The 11,754-nt window shown below is 36.5% G+C and overlaps 5 protein-coding genes and 1 pseudogene across 7 annotated transcripts; 3 read left to right on the top strand and 3 right to left on the bottom strand.

Annotated features, from left to right (window-relative positions):
- The first annotated feature begins 1,809 nt into the window (after positions 1-1,809).
- On the top strand, positions 1,810-2,556 carry PSAH-1 (photosystem I subunit H-1). Its single transcript, XM_010467319.3, has 3 exons — positions 1,810-1,980; positions 2,084-2,210; positions 2,307-2,556. The coding sequence occupies exons 1-3, from the start codon at positions 1,850-1,852 to the stop codon at positions 2,484-2,486; spliced, it is 438 nt and encodes a 145-aa protein (XP_010465621.1). The 5' UTR covers positions 1,810-1,849; the 3' UTR covers positions 2,487-2,556.
- Positions 2,336-4,888, bottom strand: LOC104745938 (rop guanine nucleotide exchange factor 13-like). The gene is made up of 6 exons (XM_019237041.2): positions 4,515-4,888; positions 4,132-4,403; positions 3,970-4,044; positions 3,612-3,884; positions 3,156-3,485; positions 2,336-3,062 (listed from the first exon to the last, which is right to left on the bottom strand). Exons 1-6 carry the CDS (start codon positions 4,798-4,800, stop codon positions 2,634-2,636), a joined length of 1,665 nt encoding a protein of 554 aa, XP_019092586.2. The 5' UTR covers positions 4,801-4,888; the 3' UTR covers positions 2,336-2,633.
- A 784-nt stretch (positions 4,889-5,672) lies between these two features.
- Positions 5,673-6,729, top strand: LOC147926350 (uncharacterized; annotated as a pseudogene).
- Positions 6,730-7,167: 438 nt separating this feature from the next.
- LOC147926349 (uncharacterized) lies at positions 7,168-8,617 on the top strand. Its single transcript, XM_087488411.1, has 4 exons — positions 7,168-7,422; positions 7,500-7,841; positions 7,923-8,246; positions 8,333-8,617. Exons 1-4 carry the CDS (start codon positions 7,195-7,197, stop codon positions 8,615-8,617), a joined length of 1,179 nt encoding a protein of 392 aa, XP_087344537.1. The 5' UTR covers positions 7,168-7,194.
- A 1,991-nt stretch (positions 8,618-10,608) lies between these two features.
- LOC104745935 (dynein light chain 1, cytoplasmic-like) lies at positions 10,609-11,494 on the bottom strand. Of its 3 annotated transcripts, XM_087486883.1 has the most exons (4): positions 11,444-11,494; positions 11,294-11,360; positions 11,019-11,197; positions 10,609-10,898 (listed from the first exon to the last, which is right to left on the bottom strand). In XM_087486883.1, the coding sequence occupies exons 3-4, from the start codon at positions 11,154-11,156 to the stop codon at positions 10,752-10,754; spliced, it is 285 nt and encodes a 94-aa protein (XP_087343009.1). In that variant the 5' UTR covers positions 11,157-11,197; positions 11,294-11,360; positions 11,444-11,494; the 3' UTR covers positions 10,609-10,751. The 3 variants fall into 3 exon arrangements, with proteins under 3 accessions (XP_087343009.1, XP_087343008.1, XP_010465618.1); XM_087486882.1 differs by lacking the exon at positions 11,444-11,494 and having other exon boundaries at positions 11,294-11,424; XM_010467316.3 differs by lacking the exon at positions 11,444-11,494 and having other exon boundaries at positions 11,019-11,163; positions 11,294-11,392.
- LOC109125100 (uncharacterized) lies at positions 11,290-11,683 on the bottom strand. Its single transcript, XM_087487030.1, is given in 3 exon segments — positions 11,290-11,360; positions 11,444-11,597; positions 11,600-11,683. Coding segments are annotated over 3 exon segments (309 nt in total).
- Between the last annotated feature and the right edge of the window lie 71 nt (positions 11,684-11,754).

Genomic DNA, 11,754 nt, shown 5'->3' with positions numbered 1-11,754 from the left:
TGCCTCAAAAGGCTAAGTCAACGAGAGTTTGCGATTTATTTGAAAATCAACAAATAATTGATGTTTTTTTTCTCCAAAAGCAGAGTTCGGGCTTTAAATCAACGAAAATGTAGATTTGGGGATTTTAATGACATTTTTCCCGATATATATATACATCGAAACAAGTCAATATTTTTGCGTCAGATACGCACCAAAACATTTCCTCATATAGTCATATGCATCGAATCTATACAAGACTCTTTTCTTTTGTAAACATAATGTTTATAAAATATACACCGATCCAAAAAGATTGGACAAATGTCGACAAGTTGATTGGTCGTCTATACTACTTATAGTGGTATATATATATTATCATTCCCAAGTCCCAACGCAATTCGATTCGAGTTTCCTATAAGTGAAGTTGTAAAAGTAGTTGTGTGGCACGCACTTGCAAGTAATTATACATTAGGCATTAGCAATGTTAGTTATTTACCGCAGGATTTGTGTCTAAATAAGTTTATTTATTGTTGGCCAGTCACATCTCTCTTGTCTTTCTCACCACAAGTTTGAAATCTCCGAGATTTTCTCCTCATGTGTGGAAAAGGACAGAGCCTTGTGACTTTGGTTTGTGGATTCCAATAGATTCCATCACGTGACAAACACCATTTAGGAAGACGTCAATTCTCTTCTCTCTTTAGTAGTGCCTCTCCCATCTCTTAGGGGTCAATTAGATTCCCCTCCCCCCAACTCTCGTGGAATCTTGTCCTCTCAACAATGTTTTGATGACCCCACTTTTGTCTTCGTATTACGAGCTTAACAAAATGAACTTTGGTTCTCTACTTCAATTACTTTTTATAGAAAAATATTTTCAAATACCTAAAAGTATTTGTCCAAGAAACACGAGACTAATTGCAATAACAAATGTTAATTTTACTTCATCTCTTTCTTTAATAGAGCTATAAGTTTTTTTAGCCCTTTGTTAAAAAATGGTTTGTGAAAGATCTTTTTGTATGATTCATTTAAAATATCTCTGAAACGGTGCAAAACATACAAATCGATTATAATATAACTAGGTGATATTTATTAATACGGAAAAGAAAAACAAAACAAAACAAAATAAACAAAAAGAAGTATTAGATCAAACTGGATGCCGGCAAAAAAATTGTAGTATTAGATAATGATCGATTCTAGTCTGTCTGTGCAATAATATATTTAAGACATTTTTGAATTTAAAAACAGAAACAAATTAAACCAAACTTGAACGCAATATATCATATGTGGTGTTTAAAGACACAGCACGCCGCAATTTTATATATACCAGCTAAATGATGAATTATGTTATATAGATGGCAGAACAGAACCACCCACGACACGCTGCTTTTCCGTCTCTCCATTCATAACAGATACCACCAATAGAAGCCAAACATGACACCTTGAGGTTATTTAACTATGTTTTTCTTTTCTTCGTGTGTGTTAAAAGTTACTAAGAAGTAAGATCATAGGCCAAAATGAAAGTGGTGACTCAAGAAATCTATGAAAAATCAAATAAGACCTATATAAGGTTGTTTCGTATATCTAAAAAATATTGGGGCTTTTTTTTTACAAAATAAACACAAATAAGGAGCCCCAAAAAAAAACAAAATCTCAATAGACTCTTGCGTTTCCGACGTGTACTTGTTTTTTTAGTCTAGAACCTCACAGGAGATAGGCTTATCTTACTAGATTCCACGTGGCATTTTCCAACTGGCGTAAGAAAAATCTTCGAGAAGGAAATCTCTATGAAGAAGATCAAAATCCACTCATCTTGACGATCAAAGGCTTATCTCTATCAACCAAATTCACAACAAAGAAAGAATAGTGACCGAAGCTCATGGCGTCTCTTGCAACTGTAGCCGCAGTGAAACCATCAGCCGCCGTAAAGGGCCTCGGCGGTAGCTCACTCGCTGGAGCTAAGCTCTCCATCAAGCCTTCCCGCCTGAGTTTCAAACCCAAATCCATCCGGTAATCAAGAACTCTTTATGCTACTAAAACCACACTTTCATAGTTCATAATTTGCATATAGTTTCAATTAGCTTGAGCTAGGTTGTTCATTATTGCGTAATAGGGCTAATGGTGTGGTGGCTAAGTATGGAGACAAAAGTGTCTACTTTGACTTAGAAGATTTGGGCAACACAACAGGTCAATGGGACTTATACGGCTCTGATGCTCCTTCTCCTTACAACCCTCTTCAGGTTTACTCATCTCTCACCACAAAATTTTTAACGTTTAATACTTCAATCAAATAGTATTGTGTGACAAGATTCTCTTATTTGTTTGCTTACTTGTAGAGCAAGTTCTTTGAGACTTTCGCTGCTCCATTCACAAAGAGAGGATTGCTCCTCAAGTTCTTGATCATTGGAGGAGGCTCTTTGCTTACTTATGTCAGCGCTAACTCCACCGGAGATGTTCTTCCCATCAAGAGAGGTCCTCAGGAGAAGCCTAAGCTCGGTCCTCGCGGCAAGCTCTAATTTACTATATTCATGTTTTCGTTCTCTTCCTCCTAAAACATTTCTCAATACTACATACCCTTTTAAATGATTTTGTGTGTATTCTGTTTCTCTCTTACAATTTGAAATGCTTTCTCTTCTTTCCCTAATTTTACAAAACAAATTTATTCAAGAGTATCGCCCTGCTCCTGGACTTCTTGTGTTACCAAGAGACTCAAAATAAAATGCTGTCTTCTTGTTGTTAGCCATGATCATGCTTGACACTCTGGTCAACAGTTTCTTGCCTGAATCTTTTAACGGTACATCGCTCTTTTCTTTCTTCATCGGTTCACTAGTTTCGATATTCCATTGCATTACCTGAGACAGTGAGATCGTAGCCTTCTGTTTCTTCGGTCTCTCCTCTAAAAGACAATAGTTTTGTGCTTCTTCCTTCTTTGGACTCTCTGTTTCCTTCACTATATATCTCTTACAAACCGCGGGTTCAGGTTCTTGCGTTAGCTGATCAGCTTCAAGAACATCTTCTATTCTTGACCTCACCGTGTGCGCCAAGCTTTCAAGAACTCTCGAGTAACTCTCCAATATAGCTAACCCTATATCCTGCAAAAAACCAAATTAAAGATTTATCTTAAAACAGAACACAAACAATTATATGTGTAATGTGATTTAGTATTAGGTTATTTGATTGATTACTTTGTTGAATTGAATCTTGCTGATGTCAAGTGTGGATTGAGAGGTCCCTGGGAATTCTTGTTTGATAAGTTGCAAGATGGTTTCTGCTCTTTCTTCTAACTGTTGTCTCTTCTCCATACTTAAATTTGTACTCCATATTGGAGACGACGACTTGTTATCTTTCTGCACTATCTTTCTCTTCCATATCACACCCGAAGCTTCGAATTTGTTCTTTAAATCAAGAATCTTGTGCTCTGATGATAAATCCATTTCAAGAAGGAACTGCTCTGCATCAAACATGTCTAATGTTATCATTTTGTAGATCATGTCCCCAAGACTAGCTTTCCCATTCTGAAGTAACAAAAAATAAAAAAAAGACATCAATAAGGATACCAAATCAAAAAGGAACCAATCGCGATGATTCTTGATGTGTCGATAGGTCTAAGACTTAAGGGTTTTAGGGTATAGAGTTTGTACCTTAGGAAGTGCTTCAATGTAGCTCTCAGGGATCTCCATTTCAGATAAAGCTTCAGCGTTTATGGCCATTGCGAATTTAAGCACTTGGCTCACACATTCTTTCTGACTCAGTAGAAACCTTTGTGACGTTTCAGATAAGCCTTTAGTTGGAATTTTCACTATAGGGAGCCACCATTTATCGTCACTCCTTGTCGAGTTACTGTTTTCAGATTCCGGAGAATCGGTTGTGAGATAATAGAACTCATCTTGATCTTTAAATTTATCAAGACAATCCTGCAAAAATTTGTGACATTTCACAATCTTTAGTCCTTTTGATGCAAACGCAAAGAGGCAATTTTAAGTATTTGTTTTAACTTACGATGAGCATTGCATCGAGTTTCTTAAGAGTAGGAATGTTGGAGACAAGATCTGTTCTCTGTTTAGTAGTCATTACCTACAAAAGGAAAGATTAAGAATTCAGACACACAGACTTATAATTTATAAACTATAATAAGAAGGGCGAACATGTATATTCAGAAACCTCCATGGAAGATCCATTCTCGTTAGTTTGGTGTGTTGGAGAGAATTCAACTATATGATCAGTAACAGAGAGAAGCCATCCGATTTCTCTTCCCCACAGCTCTTTTCTATCCTCAGATATTGGCTCCAAACGCCGTAGCTCTCCAAACGCAGAAGCTGAAAGATTTGTGATTGCGTTTGATAATGCTAAAGCTGACGAGACACCTTTGCTTCCTCCTGACATGTCTTCTCCTAAAAGCAGTTTCGCAAACTTTTCTTGCATCTGCTTCTTTTCTGTGTAATGCAAAATAACAATGACTTGAATTAGCTTGCGGCCCACGAAGCCTTAATTAGTAATGAAACCTAGACATAAGCATTAATACAAATGTTTTTGTTTTCTCTTGCCTGAATCTTGCTGTAATTTTTCGTCAGTTTCATCACGCGGCTGAGGTGGCTCATCCTTAGCCAGAGGCAGTCGCAGCGGTAACACCGTCAGTACGCTTGTGGCAGCCGTTTTCTTGAAAACGGTGCCATCTTCAATGTCTGGATCTTCAATTCTCATGGCGGAATCTGAGTTCCATCTCTTGAAATGCCTCGAAGATGAGCTCTTCTCCTTCACGTTCTCTAAATCTAACAATCTCGACTTGCAGCCATCTTGTTCTTTATCACCACCGGCTCTCACCATTTCCATGATTTTCTTAAATCTAACAAGAGATTCTCTGCTTTTGGATCTCACTATTTTTTCCTCTTGAAACAAATACGAGTTTTTAGGCGGGAGAGACATTAAGAAAGAACAAAAGAAACAACAGAGCTGTTGTTTTTGATGTGTTTTACATAGAGATTAGAAGAAACAAACTTGTTAAAACTCATGAACGAAACCGTATGGTAATAATAATACTAGAGGGAGCAAGCATGGCAAATCCAGAATAGCTTTTTTTTTGTGAGATTGACTTCTGTTGATGCCTCGTTATATTACTAACTAACTAACCGATTTGTTGTCCCTCGATTTAATTTCTCATTTACAGTTATATAAACCAATTTAGGATTAAAGTTTTCATTTAGAAAAAAAAGAAACATATTTTTTGAACTTTTTCACTTTACTATTTATAAACTGTAACCACGTAAGTGTACTTTTTTGACTACCACATGTTCTTGTTGACTACCACATGTTCCATGTTCCCCTTTTCAAATGCAGTTGGGCAAACACAGGGAATGGTGTGAAAGAAGAAGAAGGATTCACTCTTGTAAACCTCCATCTTAACCAGACGGCGTTTCTCCGTGATCAATACATATTGCCATCCCAGGCAAAACAAGTGTTTTACTCTAGAGAGGATGAATCCTCTCCTTGGTATGTAGTCATGAGGGCGCCACCAAGAGGATATCATGAGCTAGATACAGAGGAAGAGTTTGTCACAGCACCAGTGTATGACCAGCACCTTGAAGATTTGGAGAATCAGTCATCTGACGATGAGAGTTACTGTGTTAGGGATGATTGTGATGGAGTTATAGTGGAAGATTGATATCTAGGACTGCATCATATCATAGTATAGGGAATTGGCTACAGCTGTTTTATGGTATAGTTGTTTGTTGTGTTGCAGGCTAAGTCATGGTTGCTACGAGAGGAAATCTGCGCCGCAGCAACCGTCAGGCGGGAAAAGGTTGGAGTTCTCTTGTTCCCAAGAAAACCACCAGGAAGCCAAAGACAAAGAGTGTTGGAAAGTTGGTTAAAGTAAAGGCAGCTGATCAACTTGAGGAACAAGTTGTTGATGAAATTCACATAGAGAAAGAGAAAGAAATGGATGAAGGAGGAAAAGATGATACTGTGCAAATGGATGAAGGAAGAGTAGCTGAGGAAGAAGAGGTTGTAGAATCTGATGCGGAAGAGGAACATGCAGAAGAACTACATGTAGAATCTGAAGGAGAAAAGGAAGATGCAGAAGAACTTCATGTAGAATCTGAAGGAGAAAAGGAAGATGCAGAAGAACTACATGTAGAATCTGACAAAGATAATGCTGGAGATGATACACAAGTTGCTCCCTAGTCTACTGAAGGTGACACTGTAAATGCTTCCAGTGGAGGAGACTCAGTCCATCAGTCAAACTCGACCACCAAGAGAACAAGGGGCAAGACCAGGATGCGTAAATTGGCTAAAGACCCGCTTGACAAGGTTGAGGTGGATTTTACATGTCTTGGTGAACATGCAGGAGATGGCTCAACAACACTTTCATCGTTTCTTGGTGTTTTGGTGAAGGAGCATGTTTCTGTACTACTCAATGATTGGAGAAAACTCGATCAACAAACAAAAGATAGAATGTGGGAGGAAATTCAGGTATAGTGTATTATAATTGTATGTCTAATTATTAAAAAAAAGTACTGGCATTTAACCTCACACTTGTTGTAGGGGAGGTTTAAAGTACAAGAAGAGTAGCAAAGACATTCTCTTTTTAAGCAGATGAACTGTATATGGAGGTCAGCTAAATCTATTCTTGTGGGCCAAGTTCGAGCTGCGAGCAGTGATGTAGAACGATTAGAGCTTAAACCAAGCAACATCCCATCTGTAACCCAGTGGAATAAATGGGTGAAGAGCAAGCTTAGTACAGAATTTAAGGTGCAATCTTGATACATGTATTTTCTAAGTCTTTGATACATGTATTTTCTATGCATAGTAAATATATTCATGTGGATATCGTTGGATTAATTTTGCAGGAGAAAAGTGAAAAATACAGGAAGATGAGAAAGTCTCAGATTCCACACACGACTAGCCGCAAAGGACTGTTTCGTCTGGGACAAGAGATGGTAATTCTGTTTCTCTTTAGTTATATAAGAAGCATAAGTCATGTTACTCATATTTTAGGACTGCTTGTAGAAAAAGAAGAGTTCAGACCCTTCTAAGGTTACTAGAAGTAAGATATGGATAGAAGGACACACTCATAAGGATGGAAGACCTATGAAGCCTGAATTTGCTGAGACTATTGTAAGTAGCTATCAAATTTTAGTTTAAAGTTTTAATTCCAACAGGTTTGGCATACTTATATTGGTTGATATATATGTGTATCAGGAACAAATAAAAACAATCGATAGTCAAATGGAGTCCACAGCCAATGATAACATAAGAGAAGACGCTGTCAGTCAAGTGTTGGGAAGAGATAAACCTGGAAGAATTAGAGGTTTGGGCAGAGGGATTACTGCTACCAAACTAGCTCTCCTCCAGGCTAGAGACACACATGTACAGAAACTTGAAGCAACACAAGCTGAATTGCGTAGTGAAGTCCAAGACTTGAGGAATATGGTCAATGTCTTAGCTGGAAAAACGGTAAGTATAATAGTTTCTATATATGAGGCTATTAGAAGACATCTCATTTAACTAACAGTTCCATATCTTATTGTTAGAAAAAATCTGATAATGTGGGAGCTCAATCTGGTGTAAGTCATGTTAGTGAAGGAGTTAGGTGTCAGCTGCTAGATTGGATTGCAGATGAAGATATCGTTGTCGGTGAAGGAGAATTCTGCTCTTTCGATCCACTATACAAGATTGGTCGCATTCCACTTGGTCCTAATGCTGCAGCTGTTATTGTAAAATCTGTAATACACACAGGCTCACAATTGTGGAGGCCTACACAAAACATTATCACACTTGGGGAAGCTGTGAGACTCAAAATTCCCTGGCAAGGTGATAAGGTGATTTTGGATGAAGACATCTCAACAAGTCCAAACATAACTTCTGGTTCCAAGGTAATCTTAATAGTTTATTTAATTTCTTATCACAACTTAGAATCAAAATTTTAGTTTCTAATATATTTAAATCACTATTAGGATACCATATCAGCTGAGTCACTTCAAAGATGCGAACTTTTTGATTGGAATTCTGATGATGGTGAATGTATTGCTGAGGGTGTTTTGTGTTCTACTGATCCGAAACAAATGATAAACAACACTCCTATTGGTATGAATGCTTGCATTGTGAAGATTGATCTTGTTCTGAGGGATGCGTCTTATCTGTGGAGACCAACATCTGAACTCCTTCTGATGGCTGATGCACAGTATAGAGAAATCCAATGGCCACTTAATAAGATAAAACGCATCAGTCAAAATGCAGAGGTGCCTTCAGTGAGAAGCTCGCCTGGGGTAAGTATTGATGTTGCTATGATGTGTATTTCATTTTAAAGATGACTTTCTGATGATTGTGTGATGATTGTGTTATGATTGTGTTATTGATGTGGTAGAATGCAAGTTCAAACTCTGGTTCCAGCAAAGGGAAAAACAAGAAGTGCTTCCTGTTGGATTGCAAAAATTCTGAAAAAACAGTTGCAGAGGGCCGAGTGTGTTCAACTGATCCTGCAGAGACAGTCCATAACAGACCCTTAGGACCAAATGCTTGCAAGGTCTGGATTGATGTTTCAATGATTGATAATGCTAAAGTGTGGAGGCCAGATTCAGAAGTGCAATTCATCGTAGATGCACAAGGCACAACTGTTGCTTGGCCTAATGACAAGATAGTCTATCTCTGAAACTTCTTAAGTACTAAGTTTTTTTCCTTTATGTCGAACAATTTGTTGTTTTAAGTGTCGAACACTTTGTGTTTTCTTTTATTACATGTACTTGACTTTGTTTTCTCATGTTACTATTTATGAATGGTTTGAGACGACAATGTCAGGGCCGATTGCCTAGCTCGATCTTCACGATCTCTACCTTCTGCTTCTACTTTTGTAAACTCATATCCTCCTGTTTGGGCAACCAATCATGGAGTTCTCTTTTAATTTTTATAGTTTGGTTGAAAAAAAAAAAAAAAATGTTTCACTCAGATTGCTGATGTGGCGAGATCTCAGCCATTCATCGGATTTAATACATGATCAATTTACTCAATCCAATAATTGAGTAATACTCGGATACATGACGTGACGAAATCTCATCCTTTCATCGCCCAACCAAAGGCTGTGATGAAATCTTGTTTAATGAAATCTCATCAGTTCATCGCCTCTACATTCTCTTCATCCTTTCATCTCCTCGACATCGACTGAGAACAAAATTCAGAACAAAATTAATTCTTGGCTGATTCAGAAAAAATTCTCGCAACCTACTTCTTCAAACATAAAATTCATTTCCATCTCCTACTCGAATCTGAGAGAACCAACGAAGAAGACGAAGACGAAGAATGTTCTGTCGAAGGTACTATAATTTACATGGGTTCTTATAACCAAAAACTGACAGAAAATTGTTTATAAGAGTTTTGTTCAACTGAATCTAATACTTTTTATTTGTTTGACAGTAAACCCCACTCGCAGTTTTGTTGTGTTTTGGTCTCTCGGTGGTGTTTACGCTTTCTCACCTTCTCTTCCTGAGTCAAACATCACCTTCTCTTCTCGATAGAGTTATATGCTTCTCATTTGGAATAGTTTGAGCTTGATTCTTATTTGGAATCCAGATTTGTTGAATTTATGATTTTGCCTATTGCTTCAGCTAGCCACAAATTTCAGAGTAATTTTGTATTGAATTTATGATTTTGCCTATTGCTGCACAATTGTTTGCTAATAATACCCTTAATTCATGGTTTTGTGTATAGATTGTTTCTGGGTTGACTTCGTATACAAGTGGAGGAAAACTATAATGGAAGTGGAAAGGTGTAGAGGCTCTGGTTTACAAATTTGCTAAAGAGGCTCACGTTTTGTATCGAAGCTTTTTTATGGGCTAAAACAAGTGATGAGGGCCAATATTTAGGAAGTAGTAAAGAAACAATTTTTTTTGTATTTTATTTATTTTATTTTTTGTAAACAAACAAATTTTCTTATTTTATTTTTTGTAAAAAATTGATTATAAAAATACTCCTTTGTACAATACATTATTTTTATAAAATGTATAATTTAATAGTACAAAATACTGTTACGTATAAAAATTTACGTATATATACTTCTACAAGAACGCTATAAACTATACGTAAAAATACACTATCTATACAAAATTATACGTATTTTATAGTTTCAGACAAATGCTATCTATATAAAACTATACGTAAGAAAACGCTATCTATAACCATATATTAACTGCTATTGTAATTCATAATAGAATAATTAACTCTATATATAGCAAACAACAGCCGCTATTGTAAACTTAACGATTGCATATTTAAAACCGCTATGTATTAAAAAGATACCATAGCCAAAGAGGAAAACGCTATGTAAAGTGTCAGACCTATTATAACGGGCGGAGATATAGCGTTTACAATAACGCTATAGTAGCTTTAGATAGCGGTTTTTGGACGCTATGCATACCTTCATTTCCTGTAGTGACTTTTTGCATTTGAAGTTTAACTGAGATATCAATTTCGAACTTTTTAGCTTTGTATGCTACATTTTAGTTTTTTCTAATTCTACTTTTAAATGATTTGATATGCCAACCGAAGTAATACTTTTTTTGTTTTGTTTTTAATTTCGGTATATTTCTCTTCATCAAATCCTAAAAGCCATTTAATTATCTGGATTAACCACTCATATAAATCCCAAAATAATACAATATCTGACAATTTTTATTGGAAACAAGATCTATTTACAAAAAGGAAAACAGAAATAAAGAACAGCTTCCTAGTTCCTACACAAACAAAGCTACTAAACATGGATGTGACTTACTGATTTAGAAACTATATAAAGACTAAAGAGTGGTGGCGCCTTTGAAGATGAGGAAGTTGAGAGTCCCCAAATGAAAATAGATGAAAGTCCCTTTAGAATGTGTGAAGAAGCACCCAAAATTGGTTCCCACCACACATTGCCATCCACTTCCATAGCTCTCATCAAACTCCTGATGATTTTGCAAAAGTTAACACCAATTAAGTTTTATATTAGCCAGAGAAAGACTTCATATATAATATTCTTCCTCCAAGAATGAAAAAAAAAAAAAAAAAGTTACTAGTTAATGAACCTTCTTGATGTGAGCAGCGATGGATGTACAGTCAAAGACATCAAAAAGATCGAGAGATTGAGAAGCAACCCTCATTGCTTGCATTTGCATCTTCACTGGCATGTCTGTCTCTTCCACTTTGGCTTTCCCTTCCAACATCTTTTAACTATATATTCCAACTCAAAAAAGACTCAAGATTTCTATAAATAAAAAATAAGAACTGATTACTTTTTTGAAGATAAGTGACATAAGTCGTAAGGAGAAGATAAAATGAAACGTATATTAGTATATGTCACCTTTTGGACAGGTTCTTAGGGTGAGAATCTTTCACATGTTCTGTCTCTTGTCGTTTTCTCTTTCTTCCTGAGTTTAAGGAAATACGTTAGATAAGAAGATATTTTTCTTCTTCTATTTAGGTCACAGTTATAAAGAGAGAAAATACTAACTGTGAAAACCATAAATATAGATGATCGGCTCTGTTCTGATTTTGATAATTGCGACAAGAGCAATACGAAAATAAGGGTGTGAGTGTGATGATGATTGATGAGTCATCAGAGTTGTGGGGAATGATGTGTCCACGTTGTTTTCAGACCTCTGATTTTGATAGGATAACGATGGAGAGGCTCATGTATATCCCCATCATATCAATTCTCTTCTGATTTTGGGAGTTACTCTGAAACTTGCATGTGAACATAATGCGTCGTCGTCTCTCTGTTTCCGTTTCTTGTTAAATGGGCCGACAAAACTAAGGCCCAAC

Source organism: Camelina sativa, chromosome 15, assembly GCF_030686135.1.
Source record: "Camelina sativa cultivar CO46 ecotype springtype chromosome 15, ASM3068613v1".
Lineage (NCBI taxonomy): Eukaryota > Viridiplantae > Streptophyta > Magnoliopsida > Brassicales > Brassicaceae > Camelina > Camelina sativa.
This window is presented reverse-complemented; position numbering and strand designations above follow the sequence as displayed.

Bases quoted from the DNA above. Each gene is read 5' to 3' on its own strand.
- PSAH-1 (XM_010467319.3), top strand. From the start codon at position 1,850: ATGGCGTCTCTTGCAACTGTAGCCGCAGTGAAACCATCAGCCGCCGTA. The intron at 1,981-2,083 runs GTAATCAAGAAC...ATTGCGTAATAG, and splicing joins TTCAAACCCAAATCCATCCG to GGCTAATGGTGTGGTGGCTA. The intron at 2,211-2,306 runs GTTTACTCATCT...GCTTACTTGTAG, and splicing joins CTCCTTACAACCCTCTTCAG to AGCAAGTTCTTTGAGACTTT.
- LOC104745938 (XM_019237041.2), bottom strand. From the start codon at position 4,800: ATGGAAATGGTGAGAGCCGGTGGTGATAAAGAACAAGATGGCTGCAAG. The intron at 4,404-4,514 runs GCAAGAGAAAAC...TGCATTACACAG, and splicing joins AAAATTACAGCAAGATTCAG to AAAAGAAGCAGATGCAAGAA. The intron at 3,885-3,969 runs GTAAGTTAAAAC...AAATTTTTGCAG, and splicing joins AACTCGATGCAATGCTCATC to GATTGTCTTGATAAATTTAA.
- LOC147926349 (XM_087488411.1), top strand. From the start codon at position 7,195: ATGGAGTCCACAGCCAATGATAACATAAGAGAAGACGCTGTCAGTCAA. The intron at 7,423-7,499 runs GTAAGTATAATA...TCTTATTGTTAG, and splicing joins ATGTCTTAGCTGGAAAAACG to AAAAAATCTGATAATGTGGG. The intron at 7,842-7,922 runs GTAATCTTAATA...AATCACTATTAG, and splicing joins ACATAACTTCTGGTTCCAAG to GATACCATATCAGCTGAGTC.
- LOC104745935 (XM_087486883.1), bottom strand. From the start codon at position 11,156: ATGTTGGAAGGGAAAGCCAAAGTGGAAGAGACAGACATGCCAGTGAAG. The intron at 10,899-11,018 runs GTTCATTAACTA...CAAAATCATCAG, and splicing joins TCGCTGCTCACATCAAGAAG to GAGTTTGATGAGAGCTATGG.